At 31.8% G+C, this 23897-nt stretch overlaps 2 protein-coding genes across 2 annotated transcripts in view; one reads left to right on the forward strand and one right to left on the reverse strand.

Moving 5' to 3' along the window:
* Nucleotides 1-2217: 2217 nt before the first annotated feature.
* LOC127737171 (uncharacterized) lies at nt 2218-6154 on the reverse strand. The gene is made up of 4 exons (XM_052247701.1): nt 6070-6154; nt 5038-5198; nt 4378-4581; nt 2218-3072 (listed from the first exon to the last, which is right to left on the reverse strand). Exons 1-4 carry the CDS (start codon nt 6152-6154, stop codon nt 2692-2694), a joined length of 831 nt encoding a protein of 276 aa, XP_052103661.1. The 3' UTR covers nt 2218-2691.
* Nucleotides 6155-20222: 14068 nt separating this feature from the next.
* The window catches only part of LOC127738961 (ryanodine receptor-like), a 154684-nt gene continuing 151009 nt past the window's right edge, over nt 20223-23897 (forward strand). The window contains exon 1 of the mRNA XM_052250461.1: nt 20223-20479. Within this exon, the coding sequence (XP_052106421.1) occupies nt 20423-20479 (57 nt within the window). The 5' untranslated portion in view covers nt 20223-20422. The remainder of the gene's footprint in view (nt 20480-23897) is intronic.

The raw sequence follows: 23897 nt of genomic DNA on the forward strand, positions 1-23897 counted from the left end.
AACAGAAAAAGAGGGAAAGGGGAAACAACCTAGGAAAAGGAAAGCTAATGAATTAGCAGACTCATTGGGGGAAATGAAGAGGGAGAGGGAAGAGAGATATGAAAGGTTTGAAGGTATGGTGAAAGAGATTAATAAAGAGAGATGTGAGTTAATGAGAGAGTTTATAAATGTGTTTAAGAATAGTTGCAATAAATGAGTAACCCAGGTTTTTTCAACATTCAATCCAATAACACTTAATGCAGCTTTATAATGGTTTATTTTTATTAATTGTGACTTGGATGGAGAGTTGTCTCATTGGCACTCATACCACATCTTCTTATATCTAATTATGAATGGTCAGTTTTTTCTTAATAATAATTTGACAAGTTACAACTTTGGCAAAGTTAAACAGTTTTAATTTAGAGATATTAAGTATTGAAAAATTTCAGAAGTACATAAACATTTACTTTTGTGATTATTATCCATATCATGCTTTATTATGATAAACTCTGCGAGAACAGTCATTTTCTCTGCATATAAATGAAAACCAAAATTTTACTTGTTCATATATTTTATCTGATACATTTGTAATTGAAACATACTTTCAAATATTTTCTTGAACAGTTAAAAATGTTTTTATTACAATCAGGATTTACAACACCAGATAAATAAAAATTCTACCACATGTAACTATACTTTTATTGGATTGAATGTTGTTTTGTTAGTTCATTAGCTTTTCAATTCATCTTCCATTATCATTAGTAGATTATAGAATTAAATTTCAAATTTGTTTTATCTTCTTCTGCACGAAATATAACAATCCTGTAAAAAATCTGTTTCCCCCTTTCCTTCTGATATTTATTTTTACATTAGAAGTTGTATTTGTATTCATAACTGTTAGTTTAAACAAATTAAAAATTCCTATTTACGGAGCCATTGGTTCAATCTATATCCTTCATTAAAATGAATGCCATTAATAAAAAAGAAAAATTTAATGCAAGGATTCTCCAAGGATTGCTCAATAAATAAATAAAGACAAGTGAGAAAAATATTTCGCTTTTAGATATGAGACATTTCGATTGAAAATATACATACCTATTCTGCAGAGAAGGTATTCATCTTTCTTATTTATATATATATAGATCTATGATTCATACTTATTGGTGAAGGTTTATTTCAGATAATTGTATAAAGCACTGATTAAAACAGCATCCCATTTAGGTAAAGGTATTTATAATGTTTGGTGGAGGTAAACAAGTTAAAAAAAGGTCATAGCAAGTTCAATTTCAGTTTAAAACAATAATGTTGGAATTTTTTTCAACAAACAATGATAAGTATGTTAATTCTGTAATCACAGTTTCTATCATCATGGCAAACTTTTATAGTATTCATATAACAGAATGTTATGTAATTTATTGATAAAAATTTAAATAGATTTCAACATCTTATAATTATAACTTGAAAGTTATGGTAAAATAACTAAATTGACCTAGATCAAAATCAACTGAAATGAAACCTGTGTGACTATGCATGAAATAATAAATGATACTTATTTTCAAATCGATATGAACTACTTAATTTAAGTACAAACTTTTAGCACAAAATTGTATGAGAATAAAGGAATATCTGAGTTTTAATATCTAATCATGTCTTGAAAATTTGACAGACATAACCCAAAGTTAATCTTAAATAATTGTGTTTTTATGTTTTTGGAAAATGTATATTTTCTTAAGGATGTACTTAGGTGAATTTAAAAGAAACCTAGAACTTAACAGTGATAGTATATTATAAAGTCAGAAGTTATATACATTAGTGATGCCTGGGGAACAACCCTGTATATCATTCAAATCATCTTGGCATGACAAACCAGAATATATATGGTTTAGGCAACTTTAGGGGTGGGGATCTCGACCATTTACGAGATATTAGAACATTGGGGTTGGGGGGAACCCATGGGGACTGACTGTATACGTCATTCAAATGTTCGAGACATGACGAACAGGAATATATCTGGTTTAGGGGTGGGGATCTCGACCATTTACAAGATATTAGAACTTTCACAAATGGCAGGGGGTGGGGATGACCCTTGGAGACTAACCCTGTATACCATTTAAACTATCTTAGCATGACAAACCAGAATATATATGGTTTAGGGGTGGGGATCTTGACCACTGACAAGGTATTAGAACTTTTTTAAATGGCAGGGGGTGGGGTGACTCCTGGGGACTAACCCTGTATTTCATTTAATGTGCTTTTATCATTTAGAACATTTTCAATTAAAAAGATTGTGTCTATCACAAACGGTTTTCAATTTGTAATCATTTGAAAATTTAAAAAAATAAAATCCCATAGGGTTCTATAGTAGACCCCTCCCTTCTTTTGGCCCCTCAAAGTACCCCTTTTTAGACCCCAATGCACAAACAAAACCATGATTGCACCACTAGACATGATAGCCTAACATTTTGTGAAAGCTTAAGTTAATCTGACAAGTGTTTTTGGAGAACGGGTGCGGACAAGATCAAATTTAAAAGTGGCGGAAGAGGAAGATGATGAATAATAATTATAACTAGATTTGCCATTGCAAGCAATAGCGGAAGCACCCTTCCTCCATTGACACTAAGCGGCAGTCATTTCGAAAATTTTACTGAGCAAAAACAATAAGTCTTCGTTTGGGAGCCTTAATAATAATAAAACCTGGGGACAAGATACTATTTACTGTATGGACATCTTCAACATATCCCTCTTTTGAAATGCCAAACGTGTTGGCACATCTAAATTGGGAGGTTGAAGATTGTCTTCTTCATCAAACTCATCATCAAGATGAGTACCTTCCCTGAGAATAACAAAATTATGTACAACAGTACAACTAAAAATCAAATTAACCATGCATGGTATGTCCAACATGTCTAAATATTTTAAACGCCTCCATTTGCCTTTCAATAGGCCAAAGGTACACTCTATTTTATTTCTTGTGGCAGAATGAACTTTGTTAAATTTCAAATCCTCAGTTGCCAGTCTGCCTGTGTCTCTGTAGGGTGTAATAAGGCCACTGAAATCATATAATAAGGCCACTGAAATCATATAATAAGGCCACTGAAATCATATAATAAGGCCACTGAAATCATATAATAAGGCCACTGAAATCATACAATAAGTGGACTGTAATTTTAAGATAGTGTCCCACATTTATGATTTTGATAACACAAATGTAGTGTTTAAAAAGGATATAGTTAGAAATTTACTCCTGTTTACAGTCCATGTTGCTTATAAAATGAGGATTGCCAGTGGCGGATCCAGAACTTTTTGTAAGGGGGGGGGGGCCTGCTCCAGTCATGCTTCAGTGATTCCCTATATAATCAACAAAAAGAGCCCCCCCCCCCCACGGATCTGCCTATGATTGCTTCACATGACTTTTTGCTCAAAATTGTTGACACATTTTCATGTTTATTTGTAAATACATGTAGAACAAGTTAAGTAATTAATTGAAAAGTGTCTTAAACGTAATAGTATAATCCTTTATTCTTACTTAGATTTAAAAGACTGATGTTGCAGGCAAACCTTTGATTGTTTAAGTCAGATTATTCAAAACTTGTGTATACTCTTGTTAGGAAATTAATATTCTGATTTATTGGACATGTCTTCTTTCAGTAGTTACTATTAAATCTCTCTCAACTATTCATTTGCGTTCAACTGTGCTATTTATTTGTAATAAACTGAACTAATCATTTGTGATGAAAATTACTATTAATTTGCGATGAAATGTATAACCGATAATCATTTGTGTTGAACTGTAATAATCACTTGCGATGAAGTGTACTAATAATTTGTGTTAAATTGTACTAATCATTTGTGTTGAACTGTACTAATCACTTGCGATGAAGTGTACTAATCATTTGTGTTAAACTGTACTTATCATTTGTGATGAAGTAAACTAATAGTTTGTGTTAAACTGTACTAATCATTTGTGATGAAGTGTACTAATAGTTTGTGTTAAATTGTACTAATCATTTGTGTTGAACTGTACTAACCACTTGCGATGAAGTGTACTAATAATTTGTGTTAAATTGTACTAATCATTTGTGTTGAACTGTACTAATCACTTGCGATGAAGTGTACTAATCATTTGTGTTAAACTGTACTTATCATTTGTGTTACTGTACTAATCATTTGTGATGAAGTAAAGTAATAGTTTGTGTTAAACTGTACTAATCATTTTTGATGAAGTGTACTAATAATTTGTGTTAAACTGTACTAATCATTTGTGATGAAGTGTACTAATCATTTGTGATACACTGAACTAATCATTTGTGATGAACTGTACTTATCTCTTGTGAAAAATACCATTTCTCTCATCCAATCAAAATACAACATTATCACATAAGGTGGAATTAATTAGAGAAGCATTAATTGAAGTGTATCAAAAGATTTTAATGATTTATACTTAGTCAGTGGATAGGCGCCATCTCCCAATAGATGGCTTTCAATTGGCATATGGGAAACTTTCTCTTCTAGTGGTGAATTCCTAAGTACTCTGGCATCATGAACCGACCCAGGCCAACCAACAAAAACATCTAGGAAGGTCATGTCTGCATCACAAACACCCTTTGAAATGTGAAATAATTCAATAGGGTATATATGTATTACCTATGTTATATTTTTCGTCACCTAAATGGCTAGAAAAATATTTTGATATCAAATGCTAATACCTGTATAAAGTACCTTAATATTTTTACGTTTCTTCACCAGGCAAAAATGTTTGTAAGTTCAAAAGCAAATAAAAAAGTTCAAAGTAAAGATTTTTAATTTTTTTTTTATTGAAGAAACATTGGAAAAGGTAACATTCAGGTATAAAAAAAAACTTTGCAAGTAAAATATCAGCAGAGATAAAATTAACCATGTTAACTGGTGTTATTTCATCTCAGAATTTGAAATAGGTGGCTGATTATAAAGATGTAACTATTATCTTTTATCTACCGTCCTGAACATGCATGAAATATTTGCCACTAGACGTTAAGCAACCAATAATCAATCAATCAATTTTTTATCCAAATTTATTACCTGCAGAATTATTGAGTAATCTTTCTTCCTGTTCAGGTAGCTCTGTGGATGGTCAGTTGGTTTTCTGATACTGATATGGGTCCCATCCACAGCTCCTATCACTCCTGGAAGACCTTTGATGGCTTTGAATTTATTTTTTATTTCTGCTTGTTTATCTAGAAACAAATTTCAGTTGGTCATATTACATGTATTATGTCAGTTATAAATTGTAATATTTACGTATTTATACACCTCTGGAAACATTTATAAAAGTAACAATGACTCCCCTCCTCATTTTTTCCGGGCTGGGGACCGGCAGGTTGAACCACAGGCGCTTGTCTCTGATATTATTTATAATTTCTTTTTTTTAAGAGACAATTGCCTGTGGATTGAACCTGGCAGAGTTAAAGTCACTTACAAGATCTGTTTTAAAAAAAGGATGTTGAATCTGTGATTGTAATCGTAATTTAAATGAAGACAATAAATAGCAATGTATTTCTGGCTCATTCTTCGTGGCTTGGAACCAGCAGGTAAAACCTTGGAAATCTGTAGTAATTTAATATCAGCCGTATTAAAGAAGGCAATGCATAATCTAACTGAAATAGAAAAAAAATAATTAGAAATATTTAGAAGCACTGACTTCCCTCCTCTTTATTCCGGGCTTGGGACCGGCAGGTAAAACCTGGCAGAGTTAAAGTCAATTTTCAGCCTTAATGATGAAGAAAGTGGTTTAAATGTTATTAAAATATGAATTAGAATTATAAACATTTTATCCACTGTTAACAATATTTATTCAACATGTTTATGATCTGCATTTCATTTTCCCTTACAAACTTAAAAGCGATGGTTTTTATACAATATATTTCATTTTGAACAGTGTTAATAGTTGGAGTATATAAAGATATCATTCATTCAACCTGTTACTAATTTTTGTCCAATTAAATTGTATATATTTAGACTATTTATATTTATGCTTCAGATGTCTTAAGTAATTAAAGATCTATGGAAGGAAAGCTATAAAAATATTTTGTTTATTTCCTATGCCTTAAATACCTTCATCTGGCCAACAAATATACTGGTCTGCAATTTGCACTACAGCAGTTATGCATCTTCTCACAGCACGATGAGTCGAGGACATCGTAACACCAAAGCGATCACTTATAGATCTGTAGGTTTCAGATGTAGCAATATACCTAGAATATGAACTGATTTTTATAAAATATTAGTAACAAATGAATATGTAACAGTAGAGTACAGTACATTTGTACTAATAAAACATAACTACATTAATCTGATGCAACAAAATATTCCTTTATTGATATTGACTTTTTTAAACTAGTAATTTTTGGGGCCCTTTATAGCTTGTTGTTCGGTGTGAGCCAAGGCTCCGTGTTGAAGACGATCTTTGACCTATAATGGTTTACTTTTATAAGTTTTGACTTGAATGGAGAGTTGTCTCATTGGCACTCATACCACATCTTCTTATATCTATTTGATCTTTTATCATAGTGATATAATAAGGAAAAACAAAGAAAACTACAATACATATATTTGGTTTTTCATTCATTATTTTTTACAAAAATTAGGCAGTTAGTTTTTTTGTTTGAATTGTTTATATTTGTCATTACATGGTCTTTTATAAGCTACTAAGCAGTACGAGCTTTGCTCATTGTTGGAGGTCGTACAGTGACCTATAGTTGATAATTTCTGACTCATTTGGTCTCTTGTTGTATGTTGTCTCATTGGTAATAAATTATATTATTCCACTGTTTATACATCTTGATAGTTTAATCAATATTGGATTGGTTGAGACTATCCCACGTGTCATTGAAAAAATCTTCATATTCGCTTCTGAGGATCATATTCCCCCCTGAAATGTTGGGATTACATCGTGCGACGTTAAGCGGATGGATTGAAAGGAAGAAACAAGCTGACGGACGGGATGTATCGATAACATCATGTTTAGCAATTCATTATATTCCAAATTCAAGAAAAAAAACCAACTATATTATGTATACATATTATATGTGTGTGTAATTAAAAGGATAATATATATATAACCTTGCATTTTAGTTTTTTTTTAAGTACCCTTTGATTACGTCAATACTTGAAAAATTTAAAAGCTCGTTATCCTCTCTATACTACAAATGGAAGAAAATACATAGATCGCAATGTAAAATCATAAGCAAAATAAAATAAAAATAAAAATAAAACACAACAACATAGCCAACAGAAAAATGTTGAACATTCGAAGAACGTTCTACAAATCACTTTAGCAGAAAAATAAAGTTTGAGCAACACAAAACCACCGTAAAAAATAAAAAAATAATGTTTAATAAATAAATATTGCTCGGCTCTGCGATATTCTAAGGGTTGTGCAAGTCTTTGTTTAACAAAAGAGGATGCTTGATATATAAAGCAAAATTGCCGTTTTAAGTACATATTTTTGTTAAACTGACGAACCTCAAAGGAGACACCAAAAATCGGTAATCAGTTTTTCCCCATTAATTATACGACTTCAAATGCTTTGTTTTTTGTTTTGTTTTTTTTTGTTGTTTTTTTTTTGGGGGGGGGGGGGGGGGCGTTGAGCGCTCAAAAACATGTTTAACCACTCAACTTTCTGTATGTGTTAGACTTGAGTCATGAGCCTGTATAATTCAGTTGTTGTTGGTGTAATTCTGTCATATTTGCTTTTCATTATAATTGTTTAGTCATAAATAGGGGTTACGTTTGAATTGGGTAACATTTTGTCATGTTTGGACCTTTTACAAATGACAATACGGCATGTATTTTGCTCATTGTTGAAGGACGTACGGTGACCTACAGCTGTTTACACCTGATGGGTAGTTGTCTCATTTGGCAATCATACCACATCCCCTTATGTGTATAATAATGATAAAGACGTGATTAAAATTATACACATAGTTAGAGATCACAGAAATGAATCCCCCTTTTTTTCGTATTTGAGATTTATTAAATGTTCTTTAATATTTCCCCCGTGGCCAATTGTATGTAGTGATTGCTCTTATCCATATAATAAACTCGTCATAGATACCAGGCCGGTCGTGTCAACGAAGCTGTCTCAGGACTAGGACGTGTCTTAGAATGGTCTTAAGACACGTCTTAGTCCTATATATAGAAAGTTAGATTAACAAAGGTCTCCTAAAATAAGATTTGTCCTAAAGTTGGTCCTTTAAATAGTATGTATCCTGCAATCAGTCTTCTATTGTGCAAATATCCTGTACACAAATATTTTTTTGTTTTATTTTTACTTATAAAGTCTCCTGTTATTCCGCATCCATTACGTGAATTTTCTTCTTGGATAACAGTTCATTTTGAGGTTCTCTTGGCGGTCCGCGTTTTAACTATGTCGATTTCTTCGAAAATCAGATGCAACAATTTGAATTTAAACAACTAAACCTCAGTAAACTAAAGTGCCGGATGTAAATTGCAGGATACAAACAATATGATCTGCATGTTCATTGTTCGAAATTACTCGCTTCTCATGCAGCGAGCCTCGCTTTTCATCCTGTTTCTAAAGCTCATACAAATAAATTTGATATTTTCCGACAATGAACAGATATTGCTTTTACATAAGTGTCTTAGTATGGTCTTATGATAGTCCTAAAAGTTGTATGATGTTTTTAGTCGAAATAAAAAAAAACAAATAATGCCTTCAATCAGTATTTGAATAATGTATCAGTATTTGAATAATGTATCTCTGTGTAGATACTATATATCCAGTCTTCTCCTTAATATTATTCACCACCACATTTGATAGCTTGCGGTGTAAAATCCACCCTTGCTCAGTTTACTTTGGCAAGCAGAATTTAATAATAATTAAAAACCCATTGTTCAGAGAACAATTGAAGTCTTTCCGCATCAATTTTCTAAAAAATTGATAAGAAGCTACTTCCGGTTTACTCAAATTTACTTTTGGCGTCCAATCATAGGTTTCTTTATACTGATTCAATAGATATATGGTTTTTATATACTTTTGCCTGAAATAAGGCACATAATTGCCAACTTCCGGTTAAGAAAATGTCACTTCCAGTCTCAGTATTTACAATGATTCCAAAAATATATGGTTTATATATACTTTTACCTATAAAAAGGGAGAAAATTTGCTACTTCCGGTTGAGAAAATGTCACTTCCAGTCTCATATGATAGCTTTATTCACACTGATTCCAAAAATATATAGTTTGTTTATACTTTTGCCTGTAATAAGGGAGATAATTTGCTACTTCGGGTTATAGAATGTCACTTCCGGTCTCAAATGATAGGTTTATGTATGCCCATTTAAAAAATATATGGATTCTAGGTACTTTTCCATGAAATAAGTGCAAAAATGACTACTTCTGGTTCAATCAAGGTCACTTCCCGTTGACATTTTCCAAGGTCATATGTCACCCAACATTTTGCAAAAGACCTTATGGCTTTATCATGTACCAATCTGAAGTAATATAAAACATTTTAGGAGCAATAACTCCTATAAGATGCCATTGGATTGTTTCAGACCAAATATATCTTATCTTAATCACTATGAAGCAAACATTTTCCACTAGTTCTTTTATATATAAGTTTAAAAGTGTCATAGAAAATGCAAAAACAAGCAAAAGTCAAAATTGGGAACATGACCTTGACCTTTGACCTTGACCTCATTTTCTTAGTTAGGACTCATGGACCTCAAGTAAAAGACTCTAGGTTTATACGGCTTACGGTTTATGAGTTACAAAATCATAACAACAAATTTATTTGGTAAAGGTAGATAAATCCTATAGGAATTTACCGAATCCCTTCAATCCAAATCAGCCAAAAATTCTTGAGGATGTAACGAACAAATATGAAAAAGAATTTTGTTGATATCTTTTTTGGTTGCGGAGGAGATACACTAACAAGAAAAAAACAGTATTTGGGGAGATAACTCTTAAAATAAAAAAGTCTTAGGCTAACAAGATGAGTTTTAAAAGAGCAATAACTGTTCGATATAATATCCAAAATATCTAAGCGACATCTTGCGAAACAACTTTATACCGCAAGAAAAGGGTTTGGCGGAAGAAGAAAACAAAGTAATTAAAAACCAATTGTTCAGAGAACAATTGAAGGTCTTTCCACCAAAAAAAACATGTATTTTGATATATAAAAATCGAGTTTAAAATATCATTTCCAGTGTCAGATGATAGCTACTAAGTAACTGTGCGCTGATTCCAAAAATATATGGTTTCTTTACACTTTTGTTTGAAATAAGGGAGTTAATTTGTTACTTCCGGTTTGAAAAATGTCACTTTTGGTTTAATATGATTGAATCCAAAAATATATGGTTCTATATACTTTTACATTAAATAAGTACAAAAAATAGCTATTTTCGGTTCACACAAGTTCACTTCCGGTGGCTTTTTTCAAGGTCATATGGATTGCAACCTAATGCAAGAAGTCCCCTGGCTCTATCATTAACAAATATAAAGTTAAAGCAAAGGTCACAATCTAGAACGTCAAATTTACCTACGACCTTGACCTAAATTTCAAGGTCATAAAGTAGGGACCTCAAATCAAAAGACCCTAGGTATCTACTATATATAAATAATGAGTTATATCACCATACAGCTAGTTTTGAATATTAGAGGGGAGAAAACTCCCATTTTATGTTAACGTACCCTTCCAACCAAAATTAATGTGTAATGACATTTCGCAAATAACAATTTAGTAAAAATATTTTGTCGATATCTTATACGGATTCTGAAAATAAGTAATAACAAGCCAAAATTAAATTTATAACATGACCTTCAACTTTGACCTTGACCTAATTTTTTTTTAGTGGTTCAAGGACCTCAAATCAAAATACCCTAGGTCTCTATCACTTATGGTTTACAAGTTATAAATACATATCACTTATTTCAAATACATAAGGGGGAATGACTCTCATATGGAGTCTTCGTAACGCTTCGGTCAAATAAAACGTAACATTCTGAGGATATAATGAGCAATTTGGAAAAAATAAATTTGTCGCTTTCTTTTACGGTTGCGGAGGAGATCTCATAACAAGAAAAACAGTGTTTGGGGAGATTTGCCATGCATGATTCCACTGTACTATTTCTTCCATTTTGTTAAAATTGTAATATGATAAAATGTGCATAGGGAAGGGAGTAGTAGTAGTAAAGAGTTTTACAGACGATGACAGGTTGGTTTAATCGATTTCCAATCATAGTAAGATGGAAACTATATTTTCGTTATGGTGTACCAAGATCTCCTAAAAAATATATTACTAGAGCTCTTACGTCAAAAAGTGGTTCAAAGGTGGCTTCTAATTAGGTTCATGTTTTCACAATATTATTTATCCAAATACAATATACTGAGTACTGAGTGGTCAAACGGAAATATTCATAACAAGCTTACTGCATGGATGAGGAACAACGCATTAACAGTGGTGAATTGGAATAAAATTCGTCAATATACAAAAGAATTCTGCTCTACACAAAGGTATTGGACGATCACCAGGTACAAATGTTAGAAAAAAATAAAACTTTGAAATAGTCAGTGCCATAGCTCCGCACCAATTGGTAACAAATAAATTCAATACAATTTTATATTAATATAAAAATAAGAAGATGTATTATGATTGCCAAGTATCCAACAAGTTTACATATATTTTAAGAGGTTTATTCAATGATTTTTAACATCAATATTATATATATGATTTTATTTCATGTTATTGACATACAAACTTCAGTTTATTATGCACAAAATGTATTTTAACTTTGAATAATTTATTTTCATTTACTCTCATTTTCATTTTAGGCATTAACATTAATGCCTGGACATAATTTTCAAGATTTAAGAGTAATGCCTAACATTATTTAGGCAATAGACTTACTGCCTAGGCGTTAGCTTATTGCCTAGGATTTAGGCTTAATGCCTAATTTCACTTATTGCCGCTAACACATATATATAAATACATTGAGATATTCCAAAATCATTTGGTGAAGTATACTTTAAGAACTAAAATTGCTTCTTTTGCGTATTTTTTTCTCATAAAGGATGCAGCCTCCCGCCTTTTACATATCTACTGAAATACATTAAATATATTTCATTTAACTCTTTACATATTTTTATTTAAATAAATGTGTTAGGATTGTCTACAGACATAGGCAACTCCGTGAAATCACGTTAAATCACGCGGCCCGGAATGAGACTTGCCGATGAATTACTCTACAAATCAAGGACGAATAACCCCCCGAAAGCTAACAAAAAAAAAACAACAAAAAAAAAACAATGGGAAAACGTACTTCAGATCAAATAATTTCTTTTCTAAGTTGTTGTATTTAATTTTATGTATTTATTGAGAAAAATATTTTCTGCTTTTCGACATTTCTAATTATTTCAAGATTATAAAATCTGGGAATTATCATAATATTGATACAGTTTTTGAAATTTTAATAACTTTCTTGAACTATCCTGGATTTCTACCAAACTTGGACAGAAGCTCAGTGTTTGTGATCATAAGATGGTATCCGGAAATAAAATTTGAAAAAAAAATCCTGTTTATGCGTATTTTACTTATAAAAGGACTTAGTTTTTCTGCCAGTTAACATAACATTCACTCAGTGGTTAAATTTTTAAAATTTTTAATTACTTTCTTAAACTATCCTGGATTTGTACCAAACTTAGACAGAAGCTTGTTTATGATCAAAAGCTAGTATCTAGAAGGAAATTTTGTAAAACTTTATTTCCTGTTTTTCCATATATTACTTATAAATGGACTTAGTTTTTCTTCCAGTTAACATTACATACAGCCTGCAGTTAAAGTTATTTAAAATATTTATTAGATTCATAAACCATCCTGGATTTTTACCAAACTTGGATTGAAGCTTCTTACAATCAAAAGATAGTATCCAGAGGAAAATTTTTAATAATTTTTTCCCCATTTTTGTTGAGCCTGCGACTAACAGCAAAAGTAGGCGAGACATTGAGTTCCGCGGAACCCTTATGATTTTTTTAAGACTTAATATCACCGATTCTGATTAAAAACAATTTGTATTATAAGTATAGTAAAATTCTCTGATGAACTGTAAACTTTAAATTTTTTGTTTCATAGACTACCGGAGTACTGCAATATTCTTATCTTTACTCTTTACTATCGGGAACTGAACCTCGAGTTTGAAATTAGACAGATTTGAAATTGTGCATAAGTTCTATCTGATCTTCTGTTGGTTTTTGTTGCTCAAGGTAATTTTCGGTGCAGTGCTATGTGAGCTGTTATTTTTTTTTCTTTTGTTATTTTTTTCCACTGTGTTACACGACCTTGACATTTTTGTATTGCCCCTTGACATCTTCTGCTTCTGTTTGCTTATTTTAAGCTACTTTGGTCATTCTAAAGATTTAAATCTCTCTTTTGGTTTGTTTTAATAGGATAGTGTCTCATTCCCTGAATTTGTTATACAGGAATTCATTTTAATATCAGTTTTTTATAAGCAAATAAACTGCTATAGGGCTCTTCACACAACTTATTTTTAGGACAGAATGTATCAATAGGTACATACATGTATCAAGTCACTGATATATAAATATACATAAAGTGCTATTGAACTACACAAAAATTTCTAAACATACATAGATGTGTTAAGAATATTTTTGTTGTTGGGTTGTTGTCTCAATGACATATACACCACATCTCCTTTTACTCATAGCATCTGTACCTTTTCAATGTACTGCAGAAATATTTGCATACACATTTTTCAAAACACGAGAGGTGATTTAGTGATCACAGAATGAGGACATGTAAAACTGAAACAACACAACAGATAAATACAAACAAGCACCATTGTATAAAAAGGACTGAAACAAACATAGATGATGACCAATATGAACCCATAAAGACTATATATAGTGTACCAGTAGAGTGAACATTTCTTGCTTCTTATTCAACATCTTTTGTCATTTCATGTAAACAATTAAATATGTTATTTTCCATATACATGTAGAGGAAGGACTTTGTGAATCGAAATATTTTGCTTTTTACATCGCGATGACCGTGAGGTCATTTCGATGTATTGCTATCGCCTAAATTTTCATTATGCAAATTAGTTTTGGGTTTTCAACCGATCTATAAAAATTATAGATCCGCGGTCATTACAAGTGAAAAAAGTGCATTTTTATACATGCGATTCCGTTCTCCGTTCGTACGATGTTTCAACAAAATATGGAATCATTTCAGTTGTTGATTTAGTACTGAAAATTTGACTGAATTATCTCTTATTAAATACGGTTTTATATGTTAAATTGGTGTTTAAGAAAGAGGTCAGGTGCTCTTGTTCATTCATAAAATTATCGTTCATTCATAAATTTATCGTAAAATCAAAATCACTACACAGGTTACAAAGGTTATACGTAGTGTCAAATGATTACCTGTAATCTAAAAATAGACAAACTTAACTGACTCCCCTTACTAATGAAATGAACCTGAAATTTATTTCACATGTTTTCGAAATATTGAAGATAATAATAATAATAATTAATAAATTCTTTATTTAACACAGGTAACACATTTAACAAGATAATTTTTCACAATGTTTCCTGAAAATTAATAAATATCAAAGCAACATAGAGCTGTTTGTTCTTGTTCGTATAATGACGATTTAATGTCATGTTTGTCTGTGATGACCCCCTTTTCGGGATTGCATCAGAATTATAGTTATCTCGTATCGCATGAGGATGACACATATCAACTGAGCAAATATGTTTGGAACTTAGTTTTAAGAAATGATGTCAAAGTAACATTATGAAAATATTTTTAGTAAGCTGAAATATATATTTATTTTTTACATGTTTATGTCTTATAAGATATTTTATTTCTGTCCCGTTTTTCAACATTTGCGTCTGGAAAGTTGAAACGTTTTAACTGAATGGTTAATTTAAATTAATTATGAAAAATGTTAAAATTAAATCAATAAAGAAAATTATTGCCCAGTTACAAACACTACCAGGGGATAATCCATTATGATTTCTTTTTGAGTTATATGTTTCAGCACATGTATATATATATATTATTAGCCCCAACTTTAGCCTGGTAAACTTGTTGTCTCCTTGTGAAATATAAAACGTATTAAAAATGATTTCCTGCTAAAGTCTTTTATTGATATAAAGTTAAAACCTTCTTGCTTCTCACTAGACAACACTCCTGTCCTGTCAGGTTTAATTCTTATATATGTGGATAAAAAATAAAAGTCCCCAAAACATTAACATAGCAGCAATTGCTTTAACAGTCTTTAAGGCTTTGATTTTTTTACAGAAGAGTGTCCACCATGCACTTGCACTGCACTATAATAATAGTAGAATAGAATGATATACAAATAGATGAAAATTATATATACATGCAACCGTAATATTAATATAATATATAACAACAAACCAGTGTATTCTCTGGGACTATTATCAGATAAGTATAATAGTCCAAGGTATACTGATTTGTATCACTACAATATAATAGTTATTACGGTGAGGTTGAATTTCCTGTCATTTATTCATCATCCAAGCACCAACTTGTATCAGAAAAAAATTCTCTGTAAATTAACCTCAGTTTCAGGTATAGAGATGTGATCTGTTTCTGTGACATGTGCTTTTGACCATCCACAAGAACCTGCGGTCATCCGATGTTCAGTTCTTCAGTACTTTGATTAGTACTGTCAAGTTATATATTCACAGGGGTGTTGTGGCACTGATACACCAACTAAAGTTGATCTACTAAAACTATGTAAAAAGAAACGAACCGCAAAAAACTTAACAACGAACCATGAAATAAAAATGAGATCGATCTTGGTAGGCTGAAACCAGCCAGATGGCTATCAGTATGTACGCCAATTATAAATGAAAGCGGCCTAGTTTATAGTAATTAAAAACGATCCCGATCTTGTTTCTGAATGATAGATCACATAATGTCAGAAAGTAATATTTGGCCCGACATCGAAGAAGCCAGTCTGAGAGAAATTTTCTAAAAATTGTTGACACAGTCACAGATATGGCACGGCATATCTACTAAAGTCTAAGGGGACAGCAATTGTTATCGACACATGTTCAAAAATAACCCTTAGGCATTTTCTTATGTGTTGCTGATTTGCTGTTTAATTGATTCTTGTCAGACTTCTGAACTTATTAAATTTTTTATCAAAATTTTCTCAAGACACTACCAACTTTGTGTAATCAACTCTTCCTGCAATTTCGCATAATGTTCGCACATCTCAATATGGATTATTTTTTCAAATTACCGGTACAAGTTACTCAGTTGTGTACGAAACAATCTGCATTTTTTAGTCTTTGTAAAATGTTGTATGATTGGCAATGAAATCAGTACCAACTAGAGTCAAAATACTGTGAATGTAAGCAGTTATAGGTCACCGTACGGCTTTCAACAATGAGCAAAATCCATACCCTAAACGAGAAAAACCATCGGCCTGATTTTAATTGCACCAAGCCGTGTTTCTTCCCAGTCTGTTTTAACGCTGCATCATTAACGTATCGCACTTCAACGCTGTTCTATTGGACAGACCCCAGCGCTATCCAATCTCATTGCGATGCTGTGCTGCTTGCCAAATTTCGCTCATATGATCACCTGGTTGATTTTTCTATATTGTTTACTTTACCTCGGAGAGGAACCATTTCAATGAAAGAAAACAAAATGCTGTTCTTGGCATAACTTTAAGTAAAAAAATATATTTTCCTCGATTCTTTTTTACTTAGAATTTTTCTTTAAATACAGAAATTCATGAAAGGACAAAAAAAAAAATCGGTGGAAAGTACACACAAAATCATTTCCAATCATTTTTAAGATAAGTTTAACTCTTCCTCTTACCAGGTGTTATTGTCCCTCTTTTGAAACCCCTACGATAAGTTCAGTATTGTTTGGTATTTTCAACTAAACTGTTGACGTGAATCTGCATAGATTCAGAGTTGCATTCCAGATGGGTCATACCTATTAACTGACCCGTATCCTGCGGGTAACACCCGAGAATTTCACCTCTCACCCAGGATTTTTAAGATATCATGGCCAGAGAATCATTACAAGCTATTTAGTTGCACTACGTACGTCTTGTAATGAATTTGTGTAAACACAGGACTAACTTAGTATATAATAGACTAATCCTGGTAAACATTATTTTATTACACTATTTTAAAGTATATATCAATCTGGACATTTTGCAACAATCGCATGTCCCCTCCTATATATAAATTTTTAAATATATGGACCTTTTTAGTGGAAAAAGTAAAGATTAGATTCCTTATAACTTTGGTTTGAACCCATACCGACTCTACATATAATCGATTCCTTGATTTATACACTAAACTGTCAACTGAAAGTATATCTATTTAGACATATCATTGATAATAAATAACACAAGAGCTGTCAGAGTGGCAGCAAACCGGGTTTTTTTTACATTTATTAGTGGCCTGGCATTTTTCAACATCACAAGGACCATAACTCCTGAACGGTAAAAGTGACAATCATCAATATTGAACTTGTCGTAATGACCTCCATTTTGTCATCAGTAACAACATATTAAAATTTGAAAAGCTTTGGTTGAACGGTCCATGAGTTAAAGCAAGGACACAACTGAAAACACCATTTTGCAATCTTGCAAGAACAAAAACTGCTGCCTTTTGAACGGTGAAAGTGAAAATCGTCAATATCAAACTTGACCTCTATTTTGTCATCAGTAACAATATATTAAAATTTGAAAAGCATTGGTTGAACGGTTCATGAGTTAAAGTACGGGCACGACTGGAAACACCATTTTTCAATCTTTCAAGAAACATAACTCCTGGACGGTGAAAGTGAAAATCGTCAATATCGAACTTGACCTCCATTTTGTCATCAGTAACAACATATTAAAATTTGAAAAGCTTTGGTTGAACGGTTCATGAGTAAAGGCACGGACACTGTCTGGCAGCCCGGATGCCCGCCTGCCGTACATCCCCAAATCAATTTTTTCTTCGGAGATCCGGTTAAAAAAACGATTTATAGATTAATTGAACAAATATTTATGTTCTTCTCTCAGTATCATGAAATAATGAAAATCCGAGTATATTTAAAATAAAGCCACACACTCTTTAATGCATGTTTCTATATATATTTATTTCAAGTAATCATTATTTAAATATTTTGATGCTAAATTTAGTTTCTTGTCGCTAAATTAATTTTTCTTGTCATTTAATTATTTTTTCTCGTCGCTTCTTGACGCTTCTACATGGATTCCTTCTATACATTTATGTTCTATCTTGGCTCGAATTAGTGGTGTTAACACCTAATCCAGTAATGTCAAATCTTATGATATATATCTAGTGACAATAATTCAAATATCGAAAAGATATCGCACATAATCTTTACAAGTGGTAGTATTTTTAAATAGGCAAAAAAATCCTTGACTGAGGCAGAGACATATATATTTATTATACTTCATGTGAAAATGCCAGATTTTGATTGGTTAATACGAGGGAGACAATTTACTCTAACCCATGACAAATACTCTATTACCCTTCACGGAGACGCTTGCTTAAGTGTTCGCTTTAATAAATACGGATGATTGTTATGTACAAGACGACATAGTCTATTACTTTGAATTTGAAATTTAATAGACAGTAATAACAGAACATTCGGTATAATAAATAAAATAACGCATATCTGAGAGGGTGATAGATCGAGCAGATTGTTACCCCTCGAAAAGACATTGTCAGCCAAGGGCTTCGCCTCAGTTGACAATGTTTCTCGGGGTAACAATCTGTTCTATCACCCTCTCAGCTATGTGTTATTTAGGGAGCTACCATTTGATTTTTATGGGGGGGGGGGGGGCTAGGATGAAATTTATGTAAAAAAGTCAGGATAAACTAAAAAAAAAAGGCAGGACCGAATAGAGTGAAAAATAAAAAGGCAGGACAGAGATTACAACTAAAAAAAATGCAGAACAAAATTTTTTCATCATAGCCCCCATAAAAATCAAATGGCAGCTCCCTTATGTAATGTCTCTGGGTGGTCTTAGGACAATCGAAGTCAGGACTGTTCTAAGAGGGTGGTAAAGAGTTATTTTCGTGCAACGTGTTTTGCCATTTTTATTTCACGTGCAGCCGTGAAAAAGGTTCGTTATTCACCGTGTTTCGTGAAATCGGTAAAAAAAAGATCAACGTGCAAGAAATTTTTAATTGTTCGTTCATAGTGAAATGGCAATTTTATTTCGCGTTCTTCCGTGCAGATACCCCTCCCCCACTTTTTACGCCCCTCGTTACGTTAGCTTTAATTGTTTAACATCCTAAGACATGTCTCAGACACGTCACAAGACTATCATAAATAAAGTCTCAAGACAAATCTTATGACATATCCTAGGATACTTTCATTGATGTGGCCCTAGGCCTAAAATTGTGTACGCCAGACGCGCGTTTCGTCTATCTCTGACCAGTGTCGCTCGAATCAAAAAAGTTAAAATGCCAATTAAAGTACGAAGTTGAAGAGCACTTAGTTCTTGTTTTCCACACAGTGGTGTTGAAAATAAGGGCATGTGAAATAAAATTATTGTAAGATTATATGGATCGGTGGATAACATGTTATTTGATGCGAAAGACGTAGAAACACACACCCACACACTCATGCACAAAATTATTTTTTTTAGAAATAACCGAAGGGATGGAATTATTTTACATAGTACGCCAGAGACATATTACAATGAATATAAATGTATTAAATGTTTCTAATTACACAGAAACAGTATATGTAAGTCCATACGAACTGTTAATAAAAATGGAATACACTCTGATCATGGTGTTCTGAAAAACAAATAAAATTAATCGTATGCTTTGAAATAAGTCAAGATTAAAAATAATAGACAGCAGGCAAGATCTATTTGCTAAAACAATTTTTACAATAAATGGTAACATGTCATGGAAGAGAAACCTAAAAAATCGAAAAAATTCTCAATAATTAATTAAATGGTAAATGTTTATGTAATTGTGACATTGAATTTTATTCTTACACATCGCGGATCAATTGCAGCAAAAATCCATTGTTGTATACCTTCTAAATAAACCAGTTGACTCTGATTAAACATGTGTAGCACATTATACAAACAATGAAATCATTAATATTTACTAAACACACCATAGGTATCAAGTTACCTGTGATCGGCTGCTGAGGCAAATATCCCGTCAGGTTATTTATAGATCATAGCACATAAGATACACATCAGAAGTGCTTGTCTGGATACACTGCTGTTCTTGTGACCCCCTCGGATCTAAAGAAATTTTCGATGCTTTGTTTATTCGATAGATTCAGGAAATAACCGGAGGGATGGAATTATTCTTCTGGAGGGTTTAAAATATTAGATGAAAGGAAAGTACCGGTGTTGAATGATTGATATCTGAACGTGCAATATGGCGGATACTGCTGAAGGGGGTTCAGAGCAGGACGATATTTCATTTTTACGAACGGTGGGTACTTATTCTATTATGTGTGTAATACATAAAATAAAGTTGACAGATTGATATAAAACAAACCAATAGAAATCAATAATTACACCTATAGAGTAGCAGCCATCAATATTACATGTTCTGTAAGATATAAAATATATGAAAATAACAAGTTCTGTTTATAATGTAGCTCCTACAAGAGAAAAAATAAACAGATTCCAATTTGAAATTGATTTTGAAAATTTATTCTTGATACTTATTTAAAAACTAGACTTTTTTCATTTTTAATTAACTAATATATTTGAGTATTACTCTACAGAATATGCTTGGTCCATTCATAAGGCTTTATATCTGAGAATCCTGTTTTAGGAGTCTCAGGTTATTCATGATGCATAATGTATCCTATTCTTTTTCTTAAGCCTTCCTCTAAAGAAAGCACATAAATTCAGATTAGAATTAGACTTTTTCCTACTCTGTCCTATTCAACAAATTTTGTAACCTTAGTTTCATGCAGAGGCGGATTTAGAGGGTTTTCCAGGGAAAAGTTTGGTTGATTATTTAGGGAATCATTGAAGCATGACTGGAGCGGGCCTCCTCTTATGCAGTCAGTTGGTCCCCTTATGAAAATTTCTGGATCCGCCACTGTCATGGGAGTATATCGTCCTGAACATGCATGAAATATTTGCTACTGGATGTTAAGCAACCAACAATCAATCATGGGAGTATATTTATAACTGTAATGAAATGTTCCCTGGACATGCGTATACATGTTCATACAAGTTACAAATGTGCAAAAAAAGAAGGAAAAGCATTTAATTACCAAGATAGCAATAATATTTTCTCAAATCACACTTAGATTTTTTCCTAATGGGACAAATTCTGAGGTTTGTCTTAAATTACTTTTCAAACAACATTAAAATCTTGTTAGCATATTTTCTGTCTGCTTCTTTACAGATTATCTTATTTTCCCCAATACACAGGGGCATATACAGATAATGACACACATGTTACTACTCATCAGTCATGTATCTTGTACATGCTAATGTAATTATTCCTTTCATATGTTTTATGGAGGGTGCTATTAACAATAAAGATATGACAATTAACAGTAGAATGAGAAATTATTTAATTAATTTGATTAACGAATCTTATGTGAACTTAATCATAAGAGAAACTTGCATTTATACAGTGTTGGTAGCAGCATATACATAAACACCATGATACCATTAAAATACACGAAATTGGCAATCCTGCATGTTCTATCATAGAATAAGGTCAAATTGCTGAAAGACCCCCCTCCCTCCTCCTACATGGTGTAAATAAGATACACCCGATTGGGCTAACACCTTATTAAATGTACAAATATATCTAATACATACCATATGTTGACCAAAATCATTTCTTTTTTTATTTTTTCCATATAAACATTTTTGTATGTTTCATATATATCAATGATATTTTAGAAAAAAATATTTTGAGCTCATATCTTCCTCTATTTTCATGAAATTTTCACTAATAAACTCTGAAATATCTGTAGTTTCTTATGCTTACTGTCATATTTATGAAATTTTGATTTTCAAGAGTTTATTACTGATTTCAAATTTTGATTTTCATACATTGTATCACAATATTACTTTAATATATATTAAATGTAACCTTATCTCAAAAGAAAACCCTGACCAGTTTTATTAATATGTATTAACTTATAACTGAAAAAATGAAGTTCATGTGAAAAAGTAGAATTGAATTTAGCAAAACTATGTAACTATCATCAAAAACAACAAATATTTCTGACTAAAATGATGAAAATTTTATGCCAATCTTATGAAAATATTTTTAAACAGACAATAGTGGTCTATAAGTGATATTCAGTCAGGCCTTAAAATTGATCTTTGCCATCTGCTGTCTTTATGAGTTTACCATGTTAAAGAAGTAATGAAGTTTGTAATAAGCTTGACATAGGTTAGTTCTTGAATAGAATTATAAAGCCATATGCAGCTATTCCTAATTTGAAATCTGACGTAAATAAAGGTCATTTCATATCTATTCACTTTGGCATCCTATGAAATATGCCAGAAAAACACATTTTGTAATTAAGTAAAAATACAGAGTAATTAATGTTTTTAATAAAGACACTGAAGGTCTATTTTGATCCAAGAAGTGATGTTTAATATGGTTAAAAGGAAGTAAATAAAGATGACAGGTGCCACCTTGTTTTTTTACATCCTAGATAGTAGATAGAAGTAAATTTATTTTCTGCTGCCCTATTAATTAGAAAAGATAATTGAAGTAATCAGAATGCTGGCTATTAGTGTAGAAATAGCGAGAAATTTGGAGGAAACTCTTTGTGATGAGCAAAATTTTCTGTACAATATTAAGCAAGGGGTATTCTTCAATCATACTATTTCGAAAATTCTGGAACTATCTAGTACCCTTAAAAAATGCCATTTTTCTATCGTAAAAGCTGCAGCACCATATGATTTTTGCAGTTTTATTCGCACCCAAAGGTGTTGAAAATTCAGAATTTGACAGTTTTTTCAACGGAGTTGAAAACGCAATACCCAAAAAGGCTAACATTGTTGCATATGTAAATGATTACTTCATTGTAACCTTATACAGTTGTATTAATACTTACAACAAGATGTGATTAACTTTTATTGGATTCTATTCAGTGTACAAGGTGTCCCACAGTTGTCAGTATAGATTACCTTTTTTAATCATCATGTTTTTCTTGTACCTGCAGCAACCATTGTACTTGTTATTATGTTAGGGGAATACATTTGAAGGAGATCTTTGTAAACGATACTGTTAAATGGCCTTTTTACTGGAGTTTTGAAAATCTGCAATTTCTTGGGCAAAAGCTATTTGCAAGGTTTAGTTTTCACATTTTTGATTTTTGTAGTCCTTATCTGGTTCTTCTTGATAAAAAATAAAAAATAAAAAAAGGGATATTTTTAGGATTTAATATTTATTGTGAAATTAATGAAAGTACACCTAAGCCCATTGTGAAAATGTACCATTTTATTGCACAAAATGAATCAACACAAGAAAGCATTTTAACCAAAACATTTGGAGGTCATTATCACATAACCTTCAATAATAGCTAAGCACCCACATTGCTTATCAGAAGCCTCCACATGTGTAGTACACACAAGATGATTTAGTGAGAATAAAAACACTTTGACTGATGTTGAGTGATTCACTGGCTGATTCCATAGTAGCTAAAATAAAAAAAAATATAGCTTACATGTTTGGTGTAAATGGCAGGTCCTTGAGAGTTTTATTTTACAATGAATTTACAAATTTTTTTAGACTCAACAATTTGATCTTGGCATTTTGTACATGTAGAATATAAAAATAAGGAGATGTGGTATGATTACCAATGAGACAACTATCCACCAAAACATCAGACATCGGATGAACCAACGACAACCATTTA

This window comes from Mytilus californianus, unplaced genomic scaffold (genome assembly GCF_021869535.1).
Source record: "Mytilus californianus isolate M0D057914Y unplaced genomic scaffold, xbMytCali1.0.p SCAF_4, whole genome shotgun sequence".
Lineage (NCBI taxonomy): Eukaryota > Metazoa > Mollusca > Bivalvia > Mytilida > Mytilidae > Mytilus > Mytilus californianus.

Bases quoted from the DNA above. Each gene is read 5' to 3' on its own strand.
- LOC127737171 (XM_052247701.1), bottom strand. From the start codon at position 6,154: ATGTCCTCGACTCATCGTGCTGTGAGAAGATGCATAACTGCTGTAGTG. The intron at 4,582-5,037 runs GTAATAAATTTG...CACATTTCAAAG, and splicing joins ATTACTCAATAATTCTGCAG to GGTGTTTGTGATGCAGACAT. The intron at 3,073-4,377 runs CTCTAATTAATT...ATATGATTTCAG, and splicing joins ATACACTTCAATTAATGCTT to TGGCCTTATTATATGATTTC.